The sequence below is a fragment of the Micromys minutus genome (assembly GCF_963924665.1).
Source record: "Micromys minutus genome assembly, chromosome: 11".
In the NCBI taxonomy this organism is placed as follows: Eukaryota; Metazoa; Chordata; class Mammalia; order Rodentia; family Muridae; genus Micromys; species Micromys minutus.
In genome coordinates this window covers 50,000,388-50,024,883 of record NC_137980.1, presented here as the reverse complement: position 1 = coordinate 50,024,883, position 24,496 = coordinate 50,000,388, and the positions used below count along the sequence as shown (strand labels likewise).

Here is a 24,496-nt window from a genome sequence, read left to right as displayed (position 1 = left end):
TGAACAGACACGGTGACCAAAGCAACTCTCATAAGGACAACATTTAATTGGAGCTGGCTTACAGGTTCAGAGGTTCAGTCCATAATCATCAAGGTGGGAACATGGCTGTGTCCAGGAAGGCATGGTGTGGGTGGAGCTGAGAGTTCTACATCTGCATCTGAAGACTGCTAATGCACGACTCAATTCCAGATAGCTAAGAGTAGTGTCTTAAAGCCCACACCCACAGTGACACACCTACTCCAACAGTGCCACACTTTCTAGTAGTGGCACTCCCTGGGCCGAGCATATACAAACCATCACAGGAGGTAAAACTCAGGGAATAGTGTTTGCAAAGGTCCTATGGCTGGAAGGCCTGGCCATCCCTTCTTCAAGTATGTAACTGTACTACTGTTCTTTCTAGTAACACTTTGAACACCTTTCCCCAGTGTTAGCTTGTCAGGTATGTATTCATTCAGCAAAACTTAAGTGAGCCCCTCCTATGTGCTGGGGACACAGATATGACTCAGACAGCAGCTGACTTTAGGTCCATGGGTCAGGGCTTTGGACTGGTATACCTTCTATCTGTAGCTGCGTCCTAAGGTGCCAACAACTCATTTTACAGGTGAAACTGCGAGACAAACTCTCCCAGGGTGGTTAGTTCCCTCCTCAGGAGCTCAGTTTGCCTATGTGCTGAGTGGGTAGGTCTTGTCTGTTTGCAGAGGGTCTCTACCTTGGTGATTTGTGTCGCCCCCAGCCAGGACCATGGGCAGCAACAAGAGCAAGCCCAAGGATGCCAGCCAGAGGCGCCGCAGCCTGGAGCCCGCGGAGAACGTGCACGGGGCGGGGGGCGCCTTCCCAGCCTCACAGACACCGAGCAAACCCGCCTCCGCCGACAGCCACCGGGGGCCCAGCGCTGCCTTTGTGCCCAATGCGGCCGCCGAGCCCAAGCTCTTCGGAGGCTTCAACTCTTCGGACACTGTCACCTCCCCACAGAGGGCGGGGCCTCTGGCAGGTAGGTGACAGTGTGTCCCTTAGCTGTGGTGCACCCTCTCCGGGTTCTGGGGACTTGGTTTTCCGGAGGCTGCGAATGGGGAAGGGATTGTAAACTGGAAAGCGGGGCTCCTGCCGCTTTGGGTCTGTCAGGTTCAGAGTATAACGGGTTCCAAAGGAGAGGATGGTAGGGGACCCCGAAGCCCGGAGGGGAGGGACCGCCATGGACTAGCTGCTGCCTCCCGCTCAGCCTTTGTTCTTGGCTCTGCTGTGCGGTGGCCCGAGTGCGCCCCTGCGCCCTCTGCTGGCGCCGTGTGGTGCGGCAGCCCTGCTGCCCAGGGGCTGAGTGACTCACGCTCCTGCACGCTCACGGCTTCACACCACTCGTACAAATCCCACCCAGACTCAAGCCATGTTATGTGTCCACACTGGGCATGGTACCCACACTGAGTGGAGACACCAACCGAATGCTCACCGAATTCCTAGAGACACACCTAGGTCAGACAGCCACAGTTGCGGAGCACACAAGGATACAGGTGTGCATACAACCTCGCCCCTCAGATGCAGATGGGCCTGTGTGCCTGCTTGCATGCAGAATGCAGACACGGGGTGTATGGGTCCCCAGCCCCACATACCGCCACAGGAACTTGGGTGTGGTGAGACCCTTGGACGGGCTGCCCACTTCCTGCCATGCAGCCACACACCATTCGATCATTTGAGAGGCATTTGTGGAGCCTTGGGCAACGAAGGGTGGGCTACAGGAGTCCAAGGAGCAGCCGTGGTGAGGGGAGGATCAGGGGAAGGGTCCTGGCCCAGAAACCCAGCTGCCAGGCAGACCTTAAGTGTGGGACTTGGGGCATCTACTGTGTGCTGGGTCTGAGTGCAGGGTAAGGGAGTCTGTTCTCTGGGGCGTCTGCTTGTGCCAATAGAAACATCAGACCAGGAGCACTTTGTCTACAGCCCAGCAGGGGGGCACAAGGCTACTCAGCTCCCTCTCAGACAGGCTGGTCGGTGAGGAAGGCAGTCTCCTGTGCTCTGACACCCCCCATCCCTCTCTGCAGGTGGGGTGACCACCTTTGTGGCCCTCTATGACTATGAGTCGCGGACAGAGACTGACCTGTCCTTCAAGAAAGGGGAGCGGCTGCAGATTGTCAATAACACGTGAGTGACCCGGCAGGGAAGCACGGGGGTCGTCTATACCCAGAGCTGCCAGCAGAGGGCAGTGCAGAGCCTACAGGGCTGCTTCTGTCCTTGGTGGGTGGTGGTCCTCCCTAGACCCCAACCAGTCTCCTCCTTTGTCCTGGGCCCTGTCTTCGAACCTCAGCCTCTCCTTCTCTCTGCTTCTCTCTCGCTGGCCCTTAGGAGGAAGGTGGATGTCAGGTGTGTACCGAGGCCAGGTAGAGGGGGATGCTTCGCTGAGGCTGGGGGCTGCCCTCTGCATGCGCTTCCTCCACTTACCCTGTGTGTTTCCAGCTCTTTCCCTGTCCCTTTAGTTTATCCTGCATCCCACCTGTTTGAGCTGACCCTCCATCTTCTCCTCGCACCTTCCTGTTAGCTCTCTTCCTCCCTCTTCTGATTTGGGATTCCACATTGGGTGCCAGCTACAGGCAGGGCCCAGTGTATTCTGGAGGCTAGGGAGGGAGGGAGTGTGGTGGGGAGAGGTTACACCAGAGCAGGCCAGGGGTGGGGAGAAGCAGGCTGGGGTTCCTGGGAGATGACCCCGGGAGTGGGGGCTGTCTATCGGACTGCCTGTCTATCCAAGGAAGGACAGTGAGCCACAGTGAGCCACTGCAGGTAAGGGTGGTGGGCAGCATCCCTGGGAGGGGGCAGCTGATGGGTGGAGGTATGTTCTGGGCTGTGAGGGCCTCTCCCTGGAGCAGGTAAGGCGTGGGGACTTTGATTTGAGCTGTTTTGGAAGGTAGAGAGGATTCATCTGAGTGCTCCAAAAGTCTGGCTAAAGGAGGTAGGCTTCCCATTTCTCTGCTGGTGTCTCCCAGTCCTAATGCATGTCACTCTGTCTGCCTGAAACATTTCTTCTCCTGTATCCATCTGGTGAACTCCTATTCATCCCTCAAGATCCCTGGTGGGACTGCCCTCCGTGTGAGCAGGCAGGTTCTATACGCTGTGCCGGTCACTCACATTCATACCCCTCCATCTCCTTATCTCGGATCCTTGGGGTAGCAGCGATGGTGGAGGGGCTGACTGTATTTTGTGAACAGGAAACTGAGGCTCAAAGTCGTGAAGGCCCTTGTCCAAGGTCATGTGGCTACTAAATAGTAAGCCCAGAATGGAACCTGGGTGTTTCCTCACTTTCTCCTGGACTGGCACCCTGGGGAAGGGGCCGCCACTGTACCTCCTCATCAGAGTGGCCAGCTGCTCTTTCCATCCTAGTGGGAAGCTCCTGAGTCCCCATGTCCCCAGCTGCTGGTGGCATTGGTGGCCCGGAGGAGGAGCAGTGTGACCCTGCCACTGAGAGGGAAGTTGACCGACCAGAGTCACACAGCTGACAGGCAGGGCTAAGGGAAGGAATGCCCTCAGACCTTGAAGGGTGACCCACCCACCCTGTGAGGAGTCTCTGCACAGGTGACAGGAGGCAGGGAAGGCTTGGGGACTTAGACTCTGTCTCTTACTCTGGGGTCACAGCAGCCTCCACTCCTTTAGGGGGTGCAGTTTCTTTCTCCCTTCTCATTGCCTTTTAGGGTGGTAGGGACTTGTACAGTTGGAGTCAGTCACAAAGGAGTCTCATCCACTGGTGGTCCCGGGGTGGTGGGGTCACAGGAATGCTGGGGCTAGGATCTGGCTATTAGACCTGCGGCTGAGGCCTCCTTACCAACCCCTGCACTACCCAGACTCAGAAAAGTTCAGGTGTCAAGCAGTTCTGCCCAGTGGACAATGTCATTATTTTCAGCTCGGCCTGGCACCTCTTCCTAGCTGACATACTGGGGCCCCTATCATGGGAGAGTGCCAGACCCCTGCCCAGCCAGTCCCTGACTACCCAAGTCTCTTCTCCTAGACCCTTGGCATAGGAAGTGGGAATTGATGCCCGTTTCTAGGGCAGGTACACTGAAGCCTAGGTGGTCATCCCTACCCTGGGCTCAGCCTGAAGCTATGTACAGACTCTACTTACTAGAGACTAAATATTACCTCCCTTAGAAATGTGAACACTAAAACCCAGAGAGGGCTTTAGTACTCCGCTTTGGGTTTTGAAGGTTGGGGTGGGCATTGCAGGCATGCTGGGAGACGTGGTTTAGGGGTTCAGTTCCTGTTCAGCTCCTGGGATACCAACAGCTCTATTTGAGTTAGCGCCTACTCCATGCTGGTCTATACACTGACATTTGACCTTCTTGGAGCCAGCAAGGGAGCTCAGCCTTCAGATGGGGGCCGGGGAGCAGTTAGGTACATCTCTGTCCATTTTCTTGTGGAGGTAGCCCCCAAACAGACCAGTGAGCCCCTAAGTGAGCCCCTAGGGACCTGTGGGCAGATGTCAGGCCAGTTTGCTCGCTCTGGCTACAGTTTGGCCACCTAATTTTGTGGTCTCTGATGTCACACTGGGGTTCCATCCTGGTACAAGCCTGTCTTCTGCCCCAGTCTCCTGTCTCCCTGTCTCTTGTCCCCTGGCTTCTGGGGATCTCAGCCTCTGTGGATTTGGAGAGTGTGCTGTATTTGGGTGTGGATATTAGGGGACCTCTGATTTCAGCCTCTCTGCCATTGACTATGCTGTGTGGCTTTGGGCAAACCCTCTCCTCCTCTGTGCCTCAGTTTCCTCTACTCTATAAAGAAAACACTGGTCTCTCCTACCAGAGTGACTGGGTCTTCCGCCTCTCTCAAATGTAGTTTCGTCAGCTGGGGTGGGGGTGGGGGCCTTGCCTTTTTCCTTGTTGGATGATCTTTGAGGTCAAACCAGACGGAAGTGTGTACGCCCAGCAGGGGTGGAGCTCTGGAGCAGGGGTGCTGGGTGAGCTTGCACCTTGCCTGTGTGTGTGCCCCTCACGACTCCACTCACACCCTCTTCACTGTGCATGTCCATCTGAAGGGGCCCCTCTGGCCCAGCCTTAGCCAAGCCAGGGTCCGATGCTCACCCGGCCTCCAGGTTCCTCAGCTCTGCTTGCTCCTGGCCTCAACTTCTCCATCTGTGAAGCTGGGCAGACGTGCTCAGACCGCCAGTGCCTTCAAGTCGGAACTGTGTGACTCGAGGCCAGGGTGGGGAGGCAGTGCCGCCGTCTCAGGATCAAGGCAGGGCCAAGGTCACCAGCTGACTAATTTGAACCCCATCTTGTCTACTCCCCAAGCCTTGCATGAAGAGCTGCAAGAGCCATTGAGCCTCATGGACCGGCAGGGAGGCACCTGGCCTGGCTGTGTGACCTTGCAGAGTCCTTTGTTTCTCCAGCCTGTCTTCCCGTCTGTACAGGGGGTGTGGCAAGGGCTAGACCCTAGCTCCCAGGCCTTGTCCTCCATCTCCCCTCAAATCTCCAACCTTCTCCCTGTCCCCTTTGGTTGCTTTGGATGTGAGGTCTCTGGCTGCCCCCTGGACCCTGTTCCCAGTGTCCCCAGCACTGCCTGGCTCCTCTCGCTCTCTCCCTTGGCCCCCCTGCTACGGTCTCTCACCACCCCCCATCTCTGCCTCTTCTCTCCTGTCGGGCTCTCGCTTGCTCCTCCCTCCTCTGTCTCTGGACCCCTGCTCCAGCCAGACCTGGTTCACATTCAGATGGCTGCAAAGGTACTTCTGCCCCTCCTCCTCCTGCCCTGGCCCAGAGCCCGAATCCTGCTGGGATCCCTCCTCCTTCCTGACCTTCTCCCTCCTCCCCCTCTTCCTGGGGCAGTTGGTGTGTAGCAGGTCCTGAGCTTTGAGTCTCGGCCACCTCGGTCCCCGTGACTTGCTGTGTGACTTTGGGCATGGCCCAGTTCTCTGTGGCTTCACTTTCCCCACAAACAGGTGTAGGCTGCAGGAGGAGGCCTGTAGTTCGGTTAAGAACTTTGTAGGCATGAGCTATGATTTGGGACAGGGGCGAGAACTGCTTGCTTGAAGGAATGGGCCTGAACTATTCCTGGGCCAGAAGGGCCGGCTCTTGTCTCCACTGGGCATTAGGGCTCCCAGGGCTTGGGGAGACTTTGAAGGTCTAATCTGGCATCTGTCTTCTCCTGCTTCTCCCTTCTCCTCCCCCAGGCAGGGAGCTTCCTCTCTCCTAAGGCAGCCCTTGGCACCCGCAGGCCGCTGTGCACATCTGGACAGTTCAGTCTTGGGTGGATGGGGCTCAGTTCTGCTGAGGTTTTAGGTGACATCCCTCTGGGTCAGTGTGTCAAGGAGGTGGAGGGTCCAGGCCAGTTCCTGCTGGCTTTCTGTGTACACAGGCTCACCCAGGTCCCCTTGCTGCCGAGCCTGGCTAGCCTGGCCGTGCACCTGAAGAAGTGAAGGTCACCCACCCTGCTCCCCTGGTGACACCATTCTTTGCTCCCTCCCTCCTGCTCAGAGAGGGAGACTGGTGGCTGGCACACTCACTGAGCACAGGACAGACCGGTTACATCCCCAGCAACTACGTGGCACCCTCCGACTCCATCCAGGCTGAGGAGTGAGTATGTTGTTCGGCTATGGTCTGCTGCCACTGCCTCCTCTAGAACAGGGTCCCTCGTGGTCCTGAGTGGGCAGCAGGCTGGCTATCCTGAGACCCCATTACCCAGAGCCAGCATTGTGGGCAGCAAACCCTGGCCAACAGACACAAGTCTCGTCCCTCCCTCCCCAGGTGGTACTTTGGCAAGATCACTAGACGGGAATCAGAGCGGCTACTGCTCAATGCTGAGAACCCAAGAGGGACCTTCCTCGTGCGGGAGAGTGAGACTACAAAAGGTAGGCCTGAGCACCCATGTGGCCGGCAGAACTCGGCTTTGAGGGTATTATTTGAGCTGGGTATTGGAGAGTGAGTAGGAGTTTGGTACTTGGGATGGGGAGGGGATGGCAGGAATTAAAGTTCAGGTGGTACTGGAGGAAGACTGAGTGATCCAGAAGTGGTCAGGACATGAAAGTTGAGGCTTTCCTCTGGCCTCAGTTTCTCACACAGGTAGTGGGTGCAGGTGACCAGGAGTGTGACACAGCTGGAGATGTGTTCTCAGGATGGGAACAGAAGCAGTGTGCCCCTCTTGTTTCTCTTTTCCCTCTCCCAGGGGCCTTTTCTGGCCTTGCCCTTCCCGCACAGACTGTCTCTGCTGTTTCTGCCCTTTCTCCTAGCCCATCACCATGGCAACCAAGCCAGGCCTGCTTCCTGTGGGCCTGGGGCTCAGCGGGAGATGGAAAAGTGCACAGTGCATGCGCGCCCCCCCCCCCCCGTGCGCTGTGCACAGTACACAGTGATGTGCGAGGCTGTGTGTGTGTGTGTGTGTGTGTGTGTGTGTGTTGGCCTGTGTTGCTGAAGTGAGGTGTGGTGTGGTGTGGTCCTGGATCCTGGGACTTCGGGGTATGTAGCCACTGGACATAGGTGTGCCACCAGCCTGTGTCTTCTGTGTGCACATGACTGTAGAAAACATGACTTCCCAGTGTTGCTTTGAGACAGGTTAGGGTGGCCTAGTCCTGCCTGACTCACTCACGTGTTTCCAGAAGATCATCCTAGTTACCTGTCAAAGTCCAGGCGGGCTCCAGGGTCTCCTCAGTGGGTGTCGGTCAGTCTTCGGGACTGCCCATGCCTGGCAGGTCCCTGGACCCTGCGCCCACCTCTTCCTAAGGCTGTCCGGGCTTTATTTAACAAAGGTTTCTATTCAGGACATTCCCAGCTGCAGTTGTTCTAGGTTCCAAAGTGGAAGGGCCGGGGCACAGCCCGCAGGCCACACTCAATGTACCTCCTGCACAAGTCCTCGTAGCCAGCCCATACTCCTGTCTGCTCAGCTGGTCCCCAGTAGGCAGAACAGGGCAGACACAGGAGTGGGCATACCCAGAGAGGGCAGTAGCCCGCATTTATGGAGTGCTTGGTCCATGTGAGCCCTCACGATAGTGTCACTGTGTAAGAAACAGAGAGGACAGGCATCGGCTTGTCAGGGTCTCATGGTTGTGAGCACATTTGGAATTCAGATGTCTTACTAGGGCTGCGAGTTTGGGGGTGGGGGATCTCTGCCATCGGGGGTTTTGTGCTTTGCCTGGCTGTGCCTACATGGCTGCCCTGGAACCCGTTCCTCTCGGCACACTGGGGGCTGAAAGAGAGTGGGGCTAACTCACTTCCTCGGGCAAGGAGCACACTAGCAGGGTGCCTCGGGGGTCTCGGTCCTGCCTATCCACAGGTGCCTACTGCCTCTCTGTATCCGACTTCGACAATGCCAAGGGCCTAAATGTGAAACACTACAAGATCCGCAAATTGGACAATGGCGGGTTCTACATCACCTCCCGCACGCAGTTCAACAGCCTGCAGCAACTTGTGGCTTACTACTCCAGTGAGTGTCCCCGGCCCTGTGGGGGCTCACCCAAGGGAGCAGGGTGCCGCAGGGTGTGCCTCCTCACCCCTGGGATGCCTCTTCCTTCCCTGCCTCCGCTCCATTTCGTTTCTCTCCTCCCTCCCTGTCCAGCCCCCCTCCTCTCCTTCCTCTGCAGCTGGCTGGTGGGGAGGGGGTCTGCCTTGAGCAAGAGAGAGGGGAGGGGCCAGAGGCTGGTGTTGATTGTTTCTGCAGCCCTAAGACTGGTCTGAACCGGTTCCTGGGAGAGAAGGAGGGGGAGGCTTTGACAGAGAGCTGCAGAGCGGGCTGGAGCAGGGCTGCGGGCCGTGTGCAAAGATGGGGTTGGTGTGTTCCCTTCTGTGCATGGCTGTTTCAGGTGTAGCTAGTTGAGCTGCCTCCTTGGCCTAGGCCTCCAGCCTCTCTAGGACTAGCTGCCCCCCACCCCCGTCCGTCTGGTTCTGCTCTGGGGATCATTTGGTCCCCAGACCAAATCCTTCAGGGCTACCTTGGAACCCTGTGATCCAGTCAGTCCCAAGGCCCCAAGCCAGGATGGCTAAAGGTTGCTTCGTGCCTTTACCTGTCAGTTTCTCCAACCTCACCTACAGCTTCCCACCTCCCGGCACCTCCTCCAGCCCCACAGCTGCTCTTGTCTTGGGCTTTGCACAGGTGATGTGCTGTGTGGGCGCCGCCTAGTTACCCCTCAAATCCAGGCCAGGAACCTCATCCTCTGGAATGCCTTCCAGGGCTCCCAGAGGATTCCTAAAGCCTGCTTGACTCTCCTCCCAAACTATCTGTTACATCTGTGTCCTGACATCTTGCTAGGTGACCTGGGTAGAGGTGTGGCCTCCCTAGGGCAGGCTCTCACACCTGTTCCTCACTACTTCTGATGCTCTCAAAGGAGTGATTTGAGCAGACTTTTGTGCCACAGGCCCTTGGGGAATAGAGGTCTATAGGAGGGTGTGTGCCTGCTCCCAGAGCCAATGTGCACATGACGCGTAGGGCTATACACACAGGACAGGGAGGTCAGCTTGCTGTGCGATCCTGCCTGAGCCCCATTCCCTGCCTCCATCTCCAGAACATGCTGATGGCCTGTGTCACCGTCTCACTACTGTGTGTCCCACATCTAAGCCTCAGACCCAGGGCCTGGCCAAGGATGCGTGGGAGATCCCCCGGGAGTCCCTGCGGCTGGAGGTCAAGTTGGGCCAGGGTTGCTTCGGAGAGGTGTGGATGGGTAAGGAACACACACCCCTGTCCCCATCCCAACTAGACAGCTCAAAGACCCCGAGTCCCTCTCTTTAATTGTCTCTACTGAACAACTGGCTCTGTTGTTTTTTTTTTTTTCATTGTTGTACATTAACTGTACACATTATTAGGTTTTTCTGTGACACTTGGAAACCCACATGTAACATACTTTGCTCACCTCCAGCCCCCCTCCCACCACATGATAACTCAACTAGGGTCAGCACTTAGGTGGATACCTGACTGATTCCCTGTAGCCCGTGCCCCTGAAGACTAGGGCATCTGTGTACCAAGAGCTGCTGGGAACCGGGCACCACAGTCTTCACGAGCCTTAGTGAGTGTGGCCAGGTCTCACACTAAGCCTCAGCCTCCTGATGTGAACTAGGGGCCAGTGTTAAGCTTTTAGAGGCATCTCCATATTAGCTCAGCACTGAAAGAGACAGCACTGTGTGGAGGGAGTAGTGGGGAAGCCAGTGTCCGGTTTCCTGTCTAATTGGGCAGCCATTGAGAAGCCGCAGGGACATTGAGCTGCCCTAGCCAAACCCAGGCTCCCCTGTCTTCGGCTGCCTCTGCCCACAGAAGTAGAGGGAGGTCATTGGGGCAGGAGTAGCTGTTGTTGCTTCACGGTCTCCCTTTCAGAGGGCACTAGAGGGGCCGGGCCAGGTGGGCAAGGGAAGTCCTGGGTTGTGAGGAAGAAGGGTAGAGGGAGAAACCCGCTTTAAAGTGAAGACCAAAAGGAAGGTCTCAACTCTGAGTCTCGGTGTGTGGTGAGGATCTGAGGACTCCCCACCGTTTCCCAGAGTTCTGCACAGACCAGCAACCGCCAGGAATCTGGCTAGAGAGCTGACCCAGGCTACCCTCAGACCCGCCCCTGTGATAAGGAAGTCTCCCAGGCTGGCCTGTCAGTTCCCTGCCTAATGTAGCACAGGCGCCAAATTGACCTCTTGGCCCCAATGGCCCCAGACACAGCCCTCCCTCTCCTCTGTGCTGTGTTCTGGTTGCTTGTGCTGACTGCTCACCTCTCAGGCTGCTCCTGCCTCCTGGCAGCCTTCCTAACATCCTAGTAGCAATTACTGATGAGCAGGCTCCAGACACACATTTCACAGCCCTGGGAGGGGTCTCCATTCCTAAGTGGGAACAGAGAGTCTCAGTATGGTTTCCGGCCTTACCGGAGCTCATGCCATGAGTTCAGAGGCAGGGGTTGAGACAGCCACCCATGTGGGCTAGCCTGGGTGGTCCCAGCGCAACAGAATGGTGGCCTGTGCTGATGTTGCTATGTCCCTCCATGACAGGGACCTGGAATGGCACCACGAGGGTTGCCATCAAAACCCTGAAGCCAGGCACCATGTCTCCAGAGGCTTTCCTGCAGGAGGCCCAAGTCATGAAGAAACTGAGGCATGAGAAACTGGTTCAGCTTTATGCCGTGGTGTCCGAAGAACCCATTTACATCGTGACAGAGTACATGAACAAGGGTAAGGCCTTGTGTACTGCAAGAATTAGGCGTGATGACACATTCCCGTAATCCCAGCACCAGAGAGGTAGAGGCAAGAGGATCCAGAGTTCGAGGTCAGCCTCCGTTGCACATTGAGTTGGCTTACTTGAGACCCTGTCTCAAAACAAAGACATGTATAGCATCTCCATTAGCCCAGAGTTCTCTGCTGCCCTTAGTGATGTGACTCTCCAGTTCCAGCGCCAGGCAGCCACTGGCTGGCCGGTTTGGTCCTGATAAACCTATTTGTCTTGGGCTTTACACATAATCTTTTGCATCTTACAACCCCATGTTGTTCTGCCTGCCTTCCTCCCTACCCACCTTACCACAGGGGCCCAGTAGGATTCCTTGACCTTTGAGCAGGGGCCTGGGATCTGGGAGCCACAGTTTCCTGCACAGGGAGACCCAGGCAAGGCTAGAGCTGGATTTCTCTCTCCAGGGAGTCTGCTGGACTTTCTCAAGGGGGAAACGGGCAAATACTTGCGGTTACCCCAGCTGGTGGACATGTCTGCTCAGGTGAGTTCCCCCCCCACCTTCCACCTTCCTGCACCTTTAGCGCCGGAGCTCAGAGCGCCCCCTTCAGGATGTCTGCTTTCATTACACCAGAGTCTCACCTTGCAGGCGCCTGGAGTACACATACCATCCCTGGGAGTCAGAGGCACATCATTAAGAATGAAAATCAAACATTAAAAGTTTAAATTTATTACTTCCATTTGCTAGATAGGGAAACCGAGGTTCAGCGAGGGGACTTGGGACAACAGGAAAGACATCAGACGGGCAGTGTTTGGGTTTCCTTCTATCCCCAGGAATGAGCAGCCCCAGGCACCTGCTTACAACACAGGGATGGGCGTGGCTCTCTGTCTTTACAGATCGCTTCAGGCATGGCCTACGTGGAGCGGATGAACTACGTGCACCGGGACCTCCGAGCCGCCAATATCCTGGTTGGGGAGAACCTCGTGTGCAAAGTGGCCGACTTTGGGCTTGCCCGCCTCATAGAAGACAATGAATACACAGCCCGGCAAGGTGGGAGCACCGTGGGTTACCTGATGGTATCAGTCTGGTGGAAATGAGAGTGATGCCCCTGCGGTAGACTGGTAGTGATACCCTGTGCTTTCTTGCTTATAGGTGCCAAATTCCCCATCAAGTGGACCGCCCCCGAAGCTGCTCTGTTTGGCAGGTTCACCATCAAGTCGGATGTGTGGTCCTTTGGGATTCTGCTGACGGAGCTCACCACTAAGGGAAGAGTGCCCTATCCTGGTGAGGAGGACCTGTGTCCCTGAAGCCTCCCCCCCCTTCTTCTCCCCCTCCCCCCCAACCCCTGGGCTTCCTCTTTCCAGGCTGGGTGTGTCAAAGAGGCTGATCTCTGATTACAGGCTGCCTCTGGTCAGGACTCAGCCTCTGAGACAGGGTTCTGAACACCATGGGGAAAGAGCTGTCTAGGCTGTGCCAGTCTCTGGAGCCACCTCCTCATGCCCCTTCTCTGTTCATAGGAATGGTGAACCGAGAGGTGCTGGACCAGGTAGAGAGGGGTTACCGGATGCCTTGTCCCCCCGAGTGCCCCGAGTCCCTGCATGAGCTCATGTGCCAGTGCTGGCGGAAAGAGCCCGAGGAGCGGCCCACCTTCGAGTACCTGCAGGCCTTCCTTGAGGACTACTTCACGTCCACTGAGCCGCAGTACCAGCCCGGGGAGAACCTATAGGAACTGTGTGTGCAGAACTGTCACCTCTAGGCTTCTGGGTGTCGCCTCTGATGCACCTGCCTCCCTTCATCCTCTCTCTGGGGCTGAGTTGCCTCAGCAGTGCCCCTTTTGGAGCATGGAAGGGCTTCAGGGACAGGAGCAGGTTGAGGCTGGTACAGGGACTGTCCCACGCCTGCCATAGCCTCTGGAGTCTGCCTGCTTCTCACAGGACACTGGGTGACAAGCAGAGCTGGGGGATGGTTTTCCAACCACAACCCTCTCCACTCACCTCACTCCTCCCTGGTCTCTTCACCCTGGGTCTGTTTCAAGCTGGCCAAAGAGCCTTTCCAAAGAGGAATGAGGCCCAGCTCCAGCCCTTGGCCTTTATGGACTTCCTGCCCCTAGCCATCCTTGTTGGAGGCTTTTGGGTGGATCACTGGGTCTAGAATCCTCTTCCATGGCTCTCGAGCTAGACAACCCAAGGCCCAACACCAGTTGGGATAAAGTGTCAGAGCGAGCACTCCCTCAGCCCTGTCCTCCACAAGGGACCCTTGAGATCACAGACACATTGCCCTCATTTCTCTGTAGGAGGGGCTGTGACCTGCCCAAGACCACGGGCAGATTAGGGTTGAGGTGGGCTTGGCACCTGGTGCTCTCTCTGTCTTCCTCAGGAACTAACGAGAACTGTCCTCCAAGGCAGTGGGGCAGGCTGGGGCCTGGGAGTGGCTTCAAGTCGTCAGGGTTCTGCTGCCGCTGAAGCGCCTGGGTCTGTCAGTGGGGAGGAGGCCGAGCCAGGCGTGAGGGGTAGAAAGCGATGGTGTGGAGCAGACTTTTGTCACAGGGCGGGTGGCCTTTGACCTTAAGAGCCAGCCATGAAGTAGAGTGAGCTCTCAGGCTGCAGAGGTAGTCAGGTAGAGGTAGTCAGCTAAGAAGTGGGGAGCCCTGCTCCTCCATTTGTCCTGATCATTTCAACACCCGGCCCTTCCTCTCCAGCTCATGCTGGGACCCCTTAACTCACAGGGAGGGAGGGAGAGGAGTTCCTGGCTGGGGAAAGGAGGGCACGGATCCTTACTGCTGTGTACCAACACTGACTCTGCCCTCTCTACGCTACACTCTCTGCCCCTGTGACGATGGCTTCTGCCCTTGCTCAGCCCCTGTACAGATAGTTCCACCGCTGGGCATCTGAGGGGAGCATGGCTGGACCAGCACACAACTGACTGCTTGGTCCCTGGCTCTTCTGCCCAGCCTTGGGATCTGTGGTGGCTTCTCTCTGCCTCAGTGTCCCTAACTGTAAGCTGGGTAGTTGATGATTTGTGGCATCTCAACCAAGGGCCCCTGTGTGTGTGTGTGTGTGTGTGTGTGTGTACATGTGCCTGTGTGTCTTCCCTCGTGTCCATATTTAATGTATAAAAACATTCTACTCTGTCCCCAGACATGGCCATTTTACCCATTGCTCCATCACAGCAATAATGTCCCCACCGCTGGGGACCCGAGCCAGCCAGGCCCTGCTTGCAGGGACAGATGCCAAGCAGGGCCTGCCCTGACATCTCCACTTTACTCTCATAGTCTCCTGCCCAAGTCTCCCCGTGCTCCTGGCGAGTCTGAGCTTGCCACCTCTTTGTCCCTACCCGACTCCAGCTGCCCAAGGACCTTTGTGTAAGGTGGCCTCAACCTTTTTTTTCCTTTCTTTCTTTTTAACAGTGTTTTGTAGATTTCAGATGCAGAGGCCTTGGGGTCCCCCAGCTCTTGGCAGGGCCTGGGGAATCCCACATTCCATGGCCCAGGCTTGGGGGAAGGGGACCCAGACTGGTTGTATATACTTTGCATACTGTCTGATTAAACACAAACAGACCTCAGTTTGGCCAGCAGTTTATTGAACATTGAGTGTGTGGGATTAAGAGTCCTGGATGTGATGGAAGACAGAGTCCTTGCTCCCTGCAGCTAGCGGCTTCCAGGCCTGGGGCTGATCAGATGGGACAGACGCAGCATGTCTGCACTTACTTGAGGATCTGGGAAGGAAGCAAGTTTAGGGCAAGGATGTTTGTGAGATTCGGGCGGCTGGCAGGATGGAGCGGAGCTGCCCAGCATCTATGGAATGTGTTCCTGGGTTATCTCAAAGACAGTGGTATGTGGCTGTGTGTGGGGTAGTGTGTGGTGTGCTGTGTGTGTGGTATGTGGGTGTAGGTGGTGTGGCATGAAGAGTTCCTCTCCACCCCCATGTAGTGTTCTAACCTTCCCTTTCCACCATCAGTCTTTTCCTTCCTGTTGTCCTCACACATTTCCAGCTTCATATTCAGGGCCTAGGGCTTGTTCTACTCTGAAAATCTCTCATCCCTTACAAGCTAGAAACTCCTATTCAGCCTTCAAAACCCATCAGAGGCCGTAGAACACCCTGCAAGTTCTCTCCAAGCCCCAGAATCGTTAGAAACTGGCTGTTCACTGAGCTTCATCCACTGGACTGGGTACTGGGGGGCCTGGGAAAGAGGCCCCGAGACCTAACCATGGGGAGATGTGGTACGGGGGAGAGAGACAGGGACAGGTGCAGACAGCAGAGGGGGGAGCTGTGGCTTGGCCTGAGCCTATGGCTGCTTCACTGGCTTCAGGACACGGACCTCGGGGCCCGCGATGTTGGGTTTGCTCCTTCTCTGCATACGTTTTTCTTCTGGGAAAACACTTCCCCGTGGCAAGAATAATGTGTCTTTCTTCTTGCAGAGTAGGACCATTCAGAAAAGCACAGACAAGGACAAACCAAAACCAAACATCACTTTTACCCCAGACTCCTCTGCCCCTCCTGTCCAGTGGGCAGGGCATCTCCCTGGGGTGTGTGTGCCGTTTAGCCGCCCACCATTTTCCTTGTCTCTTTGGTCTCTTTGTCTCTGTCCCTTGGGTCCTCCTGTACTGGTTCACAACTGAGTTCCATCAGTTCCTTCCTAGGGAAACTCGGAACAGAGTTCTAGCCTAGGCTCAGCACCAAGTGTGTGTGTGTGTGTGTGTGTTACTTCTGTGCCTGTTTTCAGAGCTGGCCGTTTGATCATGGGCACCAGGTTGGTGTGCTCTCCCCTGGGGAAGGCTGTCTCTCCTGCTCTCTGCTTTCCCTGTTGAGGTTCCATGAGGTCCCCCTTTCGTGTTAACACATCTGCTGGTGTCATCCTGGATCTCTGAGTTGGAGTCCAGCCTGGTCTACAGAGTGAGTTCAGGGATAGCCAGGTTTATGCAGAGAAACCCTTAAAAAAAATCCTATGTCACTATTGTCTTTCATTTGTCTCATACTCGGGATGGTGTGTGTATGTGATATCTCTCTGCCTCTATCTCTCTGGCCCTCTCTCTTTACCCCAGCAGATCTGTTTCTCATTCATTTATTCATTCATGTCACAGACAAATGCACGTGGCTTTGATATCTGCTGGTCTGCAAGGGGTGGGCCCAGCCCCCATCCTGTCTCCTACCCTGCAGGCCTGGGTTTCTGCAAAGCTGTTCAACCCCCTGTCTCCAGCTCTGGAGGTCACTGCCATCGGCTGGTGGGGTGGGGGGTTGTTTCCTTTACTCCCATCGTTTCTCCCGAAAACATTAACAGTGGAGTGGCTGTTCCTACCCAGCTGTGTGTGAAGGAGGAAGAGGGGCAAACAGAGGCCCCTGTCCACTCTTCCTTCCTCTCCCTGCCCCCAGGGAGCTGCCCAGTCTCGATGGTGTCAGCTTTTACAGACTGTGTGCATGCATGTGTGTGCGCTCGGTGTGGGTTAGGGGGGCTTCACTCACCCATTTCCTGCCGCCTTCCAGGTTTCCCTCCTCCATCCTGATTATTCCAGATGTGTGGGCCTCCCTCCGTGCCGCCCCTCCCCAGTCTGTTTTTATAATCTGCAAACCCTGGGAGCTCTCTTCAGCCTCCCTTCCCTTCTCAAATGCCCGGAACATTTTTCATCCCTCCCCCACGGTTTATTCACTTGTTCCTTTGACAGATTTGTGTGGAGTCCCTGATGTGGCCCCAACTGTAACTTCTGAGCTAGCAAATAAGTGGGCTCACCACCCACCTTCTGTTTAAATGACAAGACAGGACAGATGCAGAAAAACCCCTAGGCCTCCGGAAAATTGAGACAGGACCTCCTGGGCTTGTCTGGATGGTAGGGTAGAGAGCCCCAGGAAAGTAAAGGTCTGGTTATGCTGGTGCATGTGCTTGCATGTGTGTGAGCGTGTGTGTGTGTGTGTGTGTGTGTGTGTGTGTGTGTGTGTGTGAGAGAGAGAGAGAGAGAGAGAGAGAGAGAGAGAGAGAGAGTGCATGTATCAATTGTATGTGCATGTGAGCTTTATATGTTTGAGTGTCTGTGTGCAAGCATGTATGGAAGTGTGAGCGTGTGTCAGTGTTTCTGCATGTGAGCTTATGCATGTGTATGTGTTTCATTGGGTCTGGATTCCCTTTCCTGGCATCACCAGGACACCCACAGGTGTGTGAATCCCCAAGTTGTGTGGACTGTGGCACATGCATGGTGTGGTTGCGTTTGTACTGTGGTAGTGTGACACGTAGAGGGAGGCCTCAGTGGTAGGTGAGGTGTAGTGCGGTACAGAGCACACTTGGTGTGTGTGGTGTGGTTGGTGACACACTGCACGTGGCAGGGTTGTGATACGGGTTTGTAGGGGGTACAGGCACGCGTGCAGCCTTGGTGGTATGGTGCTGAGACTTTCCTGTGTCTGGATCCAGCAGAATTGGTGCCAAGATCCCTTTCACGGCACGGACAGGGGTGGCTTCATGTAACCTACCTTCCTACATTGCCTCACTGCTGTGGCAGCGTGCTCTCCATCCTGCCTCCTCCCTGTCTGTTTCCCAGTCTTTGTCTCCTGTGTCTCTGCCCCAGGTTACAGCCCTGTGTGTCGCCTGCTCTGGCACTGATTAGTTTCAGTGGAGGTGTGATTGCAGAGCCCCTCCCTCGTGTGCGTCTGGCAGCATCCTCTGTGGCGCTTCATCAACCTCTGCCCACTCCCACCTCCAGCCTTGTTCGAGTCCCCTCAGGCATGGCCTCTCGGGTCAGGCTACTGCCCTGCTAATGTGTGGCAGCCGCCTCCTCTCCCCTAGCTTTGGGCTCTTCAGAAAGGGCCTATTGTGAAGCAATTGTTGCTGCAGCCCATGTGTCCGACTCTGTGAGAGTGTGGGGGGTTGGGTGGGGTGGGGAGACCCGGGAAGGGCCCCTGCAGCTCCTGCCACGTGGCTTTCAAGCCCATCTCTATGGCCCGTGCATGCCCATCCGGGTGCTCAACGCCCTTTGTCCTCAATGTGGACAAGAGTGCTTTGGAAGCTTGAGACTCTGAGCCTCTCTTGCCTGTCTCCAGGGCGCTTCTGTAATCTGCCTGGCCCTGTAGGTGCAGCATTCAGAGGTGTGTGTGTGTGTGTGTGTGTGTGTGTGCTCTCTGCTACTTGCTCTAATCCTTTGTCCCACTCTGGGGTAATTTCTTTGACATTTTCTGTTGGTCGTTTACACCCTTACAGCTCCTGTGAGGGTGTGGGTGCGCCCCAGCTGCTGTCTGCCTCTGCTCTGCCTCCGGGCTCTCTCTCCCCAGCCTCTCCCAGGCCCTTTGGGGTAGGAGGCCTCTCTCCCAGGCTTTGTCCAGGGCTTCCTACGCTCTACCGATGTGCTCCAGACACACACGCTCACTCTTCTGTCCTACCATCCTCCTATTTGCCCAAGAGTTATTTTAATTTTTTCCTTTTATTGTGTGGTGTGTGTGTGTGTGTGTGTGTGTGTGTGTGTGCGCGCGCTTGCGAGCGCGAATGCAGGTTATTGGGGTTGACAGCAAGTGTGTTGACCTTCCGAGCTATCTCTCCAGACATGTATTTGTATTTTAAAATCACATCATTTGTCTGGGTCCCGGGGACTGGACTCATGTCTTTAGGTTTTGTGCTAGGTACCTCTTCCCGCTGAGCCATCTCACTGGCCCTCAGGAATTGTTTCCAGACTCCCATTTGGGGGCACAGTGCAGGGTCCAGACATCCAGGACCCTCACCCCACTGCCCAGCCCTGTTTACTTCCAGCCCCGTGTCTTACCCCACAGGCCACCCACTAGTGGGCATCTCAGAGCAACTCCCCACTGCCTGCTAAGGAGTGTGGCCTCTCCTGCTCTTTCTCCTAGCCCCACTGTGTGCATGTTGCTTTTGTCCTGGCCTTGCTTACCTGGGTGGCCCGAGCATTCTCACATGTGAACCTGCAATTGTCACCCTGTCCCATGCATGTATGTCACTTTCCTTTCCTGGTCCTCTTTCACTTGTTGACCATGGAGTTAATTGACTCTGAATCTCGTGATTGCCCGTCGTTGTTGACATTTGTTTAAAATCTCAAACTGCTGGGGTATTTTAAAGAATATTTACTGAGTTATTTAGGAGTGGTGTGTGTGTGTGTGTGTGTGTGTGTGTGTGTGTGTGTGTGTGTGTGTAGGCACATAGGCACATGTCCCATGTGGAATGCAGAGGACATTAAAAATTAAAAAAAAATTTTTTTTAAATTTTGATACAGGGTCTCTTAATGTAGCCCTGGCTGTCCTGGAACACTCTGTAGACCAGGCTGACTTTGAACTCACTGCCTCTGTCTCCTGAGTGCTGGGACTAAAGGTGTGTATAATTTCTCTCCCTCTATCTTTTCTCAGTTGGATTTGGGTTGTCAAGCTTTCTCAGAAAGCACTTTTATTTGCTATCTCACCAGCCCCTAGGGTGTTCCCCCACCCCACCCCCTTCACCCTGACTGACTTGCCTCCTCGTATAATAGTCCAGTGTTTTGGCTTTTTTTTTTCTCCCGAGACAGGGTCTCACTAGCAACCCAGCTGGTCTAGAACTTTTAGTGTAGACCAGGCTTGCCTTGAACTTGCAGTGATCCTCCTGCTTCTGTCTTTTGAGTGCTTGTCTTGGCGCCTTTCCTTTTCCGCTGTGGCTTCTCTTCCAGGAGCCTCTTTGTCCCTCTTCACTAAGCTCACATTTTTCAAATGTGGCTCTGTTTGTATGGGCTCCCGCCTGTCTCTTTCTGCTCTCTCCCCAAACTTCATCGAATTCTGCCTCTGTGCTGTGTCAGAGAGGGAGGGAGGGAGAAAGACAGAGAAAGAGAGAGAAGGAGAGGGAGAGAGGGAGGGAGGGAGGGAGAGGGGGAGAGGTAGGCAGGAGGAAAAGGAGGGGGAGGGGAGAGACCGACTCCTCACTATCTTCCTTCTCTGCTTCCCCAGCCTCTGTCTCTGTCTTTTTCTCCCACCCCTCCTGGGCACTTCCCCCAGATACTTTCAGGGGAGCCTGGCAGAATCTCTCAGCTGTTGCCTCTCTAGCACCTTTTCTGCTGTCTCCAAGGGGCAGACAGGATTCTGGCCTCCATCCTTTCTGTCTTCCATCTTCTTTGCAAGCTCCTTGCTCCCTGGTGTAGCTGGCTTTGAATTGAGATCTTGGAATCAAGTCTCAGACCCACATACCTATCCTGGCCTGTCTTTTCTACCCCCATGTGTCCCCTCAAACCCCACATTGCCCCCATTCCTGGAAGATTTCTTGTCTGGATCTCCTTAGCCCCTGACTCACTGGACTTTCTGATGCCGCCTGACACATGGCTACCATGAGCTTACAGACCTTCTCCCTTCTCCTCACCCTGTTATAATTGTCCACCACCTCCAGGAACACCAGCCCAGTCTCCCCCTACTCCCTGGGGTCCCCTTTTGCTCCTCTCCTTGCCCACCAACCCTGTCCCTACTCCAGGGCTCAGCCTCTCCATAGGAACCACCCTGGTATCTATCACCCAAGTCTGCATTTCTCAGCATTCCTAATTTACTTCTGAACCACTCCACTTTTGCGTTGGTCCTGCCTACAGACCTTACTATAGCCCCTACCACCTCACTTAGAACCCCAACTTGGCTGACATACCCTCTATGTCCTGTTTATGAATCCCCCCTAATAGAACCTGCCTCCCCTCTGAGGCCTGGCTTCCCTGACACCTGACACCTCATACAGAGGTGGCTTGGGCTGGAGAGGCAACACGGCATGTGCTCCGCACACTCATCATCTGAATCTTCCCAGGTCCTCTGCTTCCCTTCCTTTCCCGCATCATCCATGGGGTGTGTGTGGCGTCGGAAGGTGTTGACTCTCTGTGGGTCAAACATATAACTTGCATGTGAGCACCTGTCTGGTACTCGATGTGTTGGGGTGTAGACCCGGCTGGACATGTTTGCGCATCTCGATGTGGGTCACTGGTCTTTCTGTCAGTGCAGGTGGTGACTGAGTGTCTGTGTTCTATCTGGGTGATCGTGTGTCCTTCCTTTTCTCTGTCTGTGGTGTATCCACCACCCTGCTATCCTGCCTACTCCTTCCCCGTGGCCTCCTTCCTTGTAGTCCCTCTCCTGGGGACTTTGGTAGGATCTGCGTGTCAGTGTCCGTGCCTGGCGGGCTGCTGTCAGGCAACGTGCGTCACAGCTCTGGCTGAGATGGCTCAGCGTGGGCTCAGCTTGTGTGCGTCATCCTGAGCCCTGGTGGAGTGGGGGTCTCGCCTCACCTTGAAGCTTCCGCTTTCCTAGCTTACTATCTCCCTCCCTCCCTCCCTCCCTCTCTCCCTCCCAAGCTTTCTTCTTCCTTCCAGCCTTTGTCTATGCCCCCCTGTTCCTTCTCCCTAGAGCTTCTCACTTTGCACCCTCTGGTTACCCCTGTTGCAGAGCCAGTGTTGGAAGAACTTTTGGGGTTCATCTGAATATTCCATCAAGTCCCACAGGGGTGGAACTGCTTGGGGCTTTTCATGGTCTTTTTTTCTTTTTCTCCACTTGTTCTAAGGTCTTTCGGGTACCCCATCACAGAACCCAGTCCCCAGGACTAACTACATGTACAGGAAGACTCCGTCTCTAGCCTCTTCTGCCACAAGCCCTTGTTTTCCTCTACCCAGCCTTTCCTTAAACTCGGCAAACTGCTCCTACCTCAGGATCTTCGTACATGTGATTCTCCCTGCCTGGAACCAGTTGCCAGAGGCTTGCCTGCCCTCACTTGGCCTCCTTTAGGTCTCTGCCCCTGTGTCTCCTCTTCAGAGGGACCTTCCCTGGAGTCCCTTGCCTGACTTCATTGCTGTCAACTAACACACCCCTTTTAGGTGCAGTCTTCATCTCTCACGTCAGCCTCTTCCTCCCATGTTGCCTCTCCCGACCCTCCATTGGTTCTCAACCTCCAGTCTGTCCCTCCAGGTTTCTTTCTCCTCAGGGACCTGCTTCCCAGATCCCGGAGCCTCCACCTGTCCAAGCCCCAGGGCCTCCACACTTTCCATGGTACTGCCCCCTTGCCCCTACTTTTTGAATTTCAGTATTTCGAGATTTCTGGTTTTTTTTTTTTTTTTTTTTTTTTTTTTAAGTAAAAACTTTAAAATCCAGATGAAATTCACACAACCTATAATCAGCTCCTGGAAGTGAACAATTCATAGCTTTAAAACGTTCCCAGTATGTGAGGACACTGCCTCTAGCCAGTTTCCCTCTTGAGCACACTGGCTGTCCCTCTTGAGCACACTGGCTGTTGGACATCTGTGCCGGGCATGCCATGTGACTGATGGCTCTCCCCTCTGGGAGACTGGGAGCTTCCTGATTCACTCCTTTCCAAGAGAACCATGGTCTTTACTACTTTTAGGAGCCACACTCTGGCCGGGATGATCCAGGCCACCCAAGATGGCTGTGGACTGTGGCCCTCTGAGGCTGTGGCTCATAGTCTTCCCCAGCTTCCTCTGTGTACCCCCTGGCATCACTGCTGTTCCTTGCCAGTCTCTCCTGCTACTCTTGGCTGGCCACATGCCCTGATCCCTCTGTCACCCTCTCTAGACACCAGCTTTTCCACGGTACCCTCCATTTGTCCCTTTGCTTCAGCCCACCCTGTCCCTTGAAGCTCTGGGGTGGATGCAGTTCAGGCCTTAGACTGATGGTGGCACACTTTCCACACCTCACCCTCCTTTGTCACCAGCATCAGAATGGCCAGCCACACACCTTGCCCTCAGGACCATTGAACCTGCCACCTTCCCTGGCCATAGGGTCAAGCCTGACCTTCCTTTGGCTACCATCTGGCTGCAGATTCCCTCCCCAAGCCTGTGAGTGGCTTCAGATGCTCCAGGTTTCTTAATTCTTGGTCACCATGCGGTTAGCACCTTCCCTCTGAGGTTCCCCTAGGAAAGAGCTTCCCGAAAAGCCTCTGCCATGCTGTGTGCTGAAGGCATGAGGGAGACCGTCAGGGTCCCATGAACTGATTAGTGTTCAAGTGCCAAGAAGGGCTTTTCCTTCAGCTCCTGTAAAGAAAACCATTGGGTGAAAATGTTGGAGAAGAGGGAATTGTCCCAAGCAAGCCCTCCTCTGTGTCTGCTCGCTTCCCCATGTCTCCGTGTTAACTGGTTGGCTCTGCACACCCTGGGTGAGCATCAGAGACGCTGCTACACACTAGGTCTCTCTTCCCTCAGCAGGACCGTCTATCTGCCTGTGCACACCACTGAACTGTTTGCTTATCTGTTCTAGTCTCGGGATGCTTTCCATTTTTAAGGAGGGGGGAGTTGAGGGAGGGTTGTGTGGGAGTCCTCTGGTCTTCTCTTCTCCAGGGGATCTGCTTTTTGTTCTCTGGGAGCCCGGTTTTTATCCTCCATAGTGTGTGTGTGTGTGTGTGTGTGTGTGTGTGTGTGTGTGTGTGTGTGTTCACAAGTGATTCTTCCCTCGATTTCCTCTGTATAGATAAGGCATTGCTTGGGAGAGCAGCTGTACCATCCCCCCCTGACACCCCCCCTCTTGGGCCCCTTCCCTCTGCACCTGCATGTCCCCCACTTCTCTCTCCTGGCTCCTGGTGTGCAGGCTGAGCTGTCAGCACCTCTCCTCGCTCTGTCTTCAGCCTCTCTCTTTCTCAGCTCCCACTCTTCCTTCTCCTCTTGGCCTGTCTCCTTCCAGCTCACTTTTTCCAGATGTGCCATATCTGGCTGCTTTGTGCCTCATGGGTCCTCACTCATTTCTCAGCCTTTGTCTGCTCCTCTTCATCCAGTGAATGCCGGCGGCTCGTGGTGTGTGTGTGTGTGTGTGTGTGTGTGTGTGTGTGAGAGAGAGAGAGGGAGAGGGAGGGAGAGGGAGAGAGAGGGAGAGGGAGAGGGAAAGGGAGAAGGAGGAAGGGATGGGGAGGGGGGGAGCTATTGTTTCTTTCCCCCACCAACACACACACACACACATACACATACACACACACACACACACACACACATACACACACACACACACACACACACTTGCTCCTAACTGCCAGGCTCCTCCAGGTGGCTGTCTTAAAGGCCTGTTTTTTTGCCTCTGCCCTGTGCCTCACCCTGGTTCGCTCACTCCTGGATGCCACGTTCTTTATACTCCCTCTCACACACATTGCCTCTTCCTCCTGAGCTCCAGGCACAGGATCTGGAGTCAGAGATGTGCACCAGCCATCCCTCCCATCCCCCAGGAAGCCCCTAAACATCTCTCAATCCACTCTCTGCAGTGACTGTCTTCAGAGCAACCTGACCTAGCCTGGCTTCGTCTGAGACCTCCTTCCTCTGAGCTCTCTTTGTGGATCAGAAATGTCCCCACTTCAACCACCTCAGACTGTGAAGAACAGTTACCTTCCTGGCCTGGAGGCTGGGGTGGGTGTGGGGGGGTCGCCACCCTGTGCTCCCTCACACCGTGTACTCCTGCTCTTGCAAACAGCTCTCAGCACCTTCTTTCTGCTTTTCCCCCCCAGCCTCCAGGGCAT

The 24,496-nt window shown here is 55.2% G+C and overlaps 1 protein-coding gene across 2 annotated transcripts in view; it reads left to right on the top strand.

Annotated features, from left to right (window-relative positions):
• The window catches only part of SRC (SRC proto-oncogene, non-receptor tyrosine kinase), a 43,813-nt gene extending 29,244 nt beyond the window's left edge, over positions 1–14,569 (top strand). Inside the window, exons 4-14 of one of the 2 annotated variants that reach the window (XM_080925283.1) lie at positions 734–991; positions 2,031–2,130; positions 6,438–6,536; positions 6,708–6,811; positions 8,230–8,379; positions 9,455–9,610; positions 10,911–11,090; positions 11,547–11,623; positions 11,977–12,130; positions 12,233–12,364; positions 12,598–14,569. In XM_080925283.1, the coding sequence (XP_080781409.1) occupies positions 742–991; positions 2,031–2,130; positions 6,438–6,536; positions 6,708–6,811; positions 8,230–8,379; positions 9,455–9,610; positions 10,911–11,090; positions 11,547–11,623; positions 11,977–12,130; positions 12,233–12,364; positions 12,598–12,806 (1,611 nt within the window). In that variant the 5' untranslated portion in view covers positions 734–741 and the 3' untranslated portion in view covers positions 12,807–14,569. Of the gene's footprint in view, positions 1–698; positions 992–2,030; positions 2,131–6,437; positions 6,537–6,707; positions 6,812–8,229; positions 8,380–9,454; positions 9,611–10,910; positions 11,091–11,546; positions 11,624–11,976; positions 12,131–12,232; positions 12,365–12,597 lie in introns of both variants that reach the window. The other variant, XM_080925284.1, reaches the window with a different exon arrangement.
• The last annotated feature ends 9,927 nt before the right edge of the window (positions 14,570–24,496 follow it).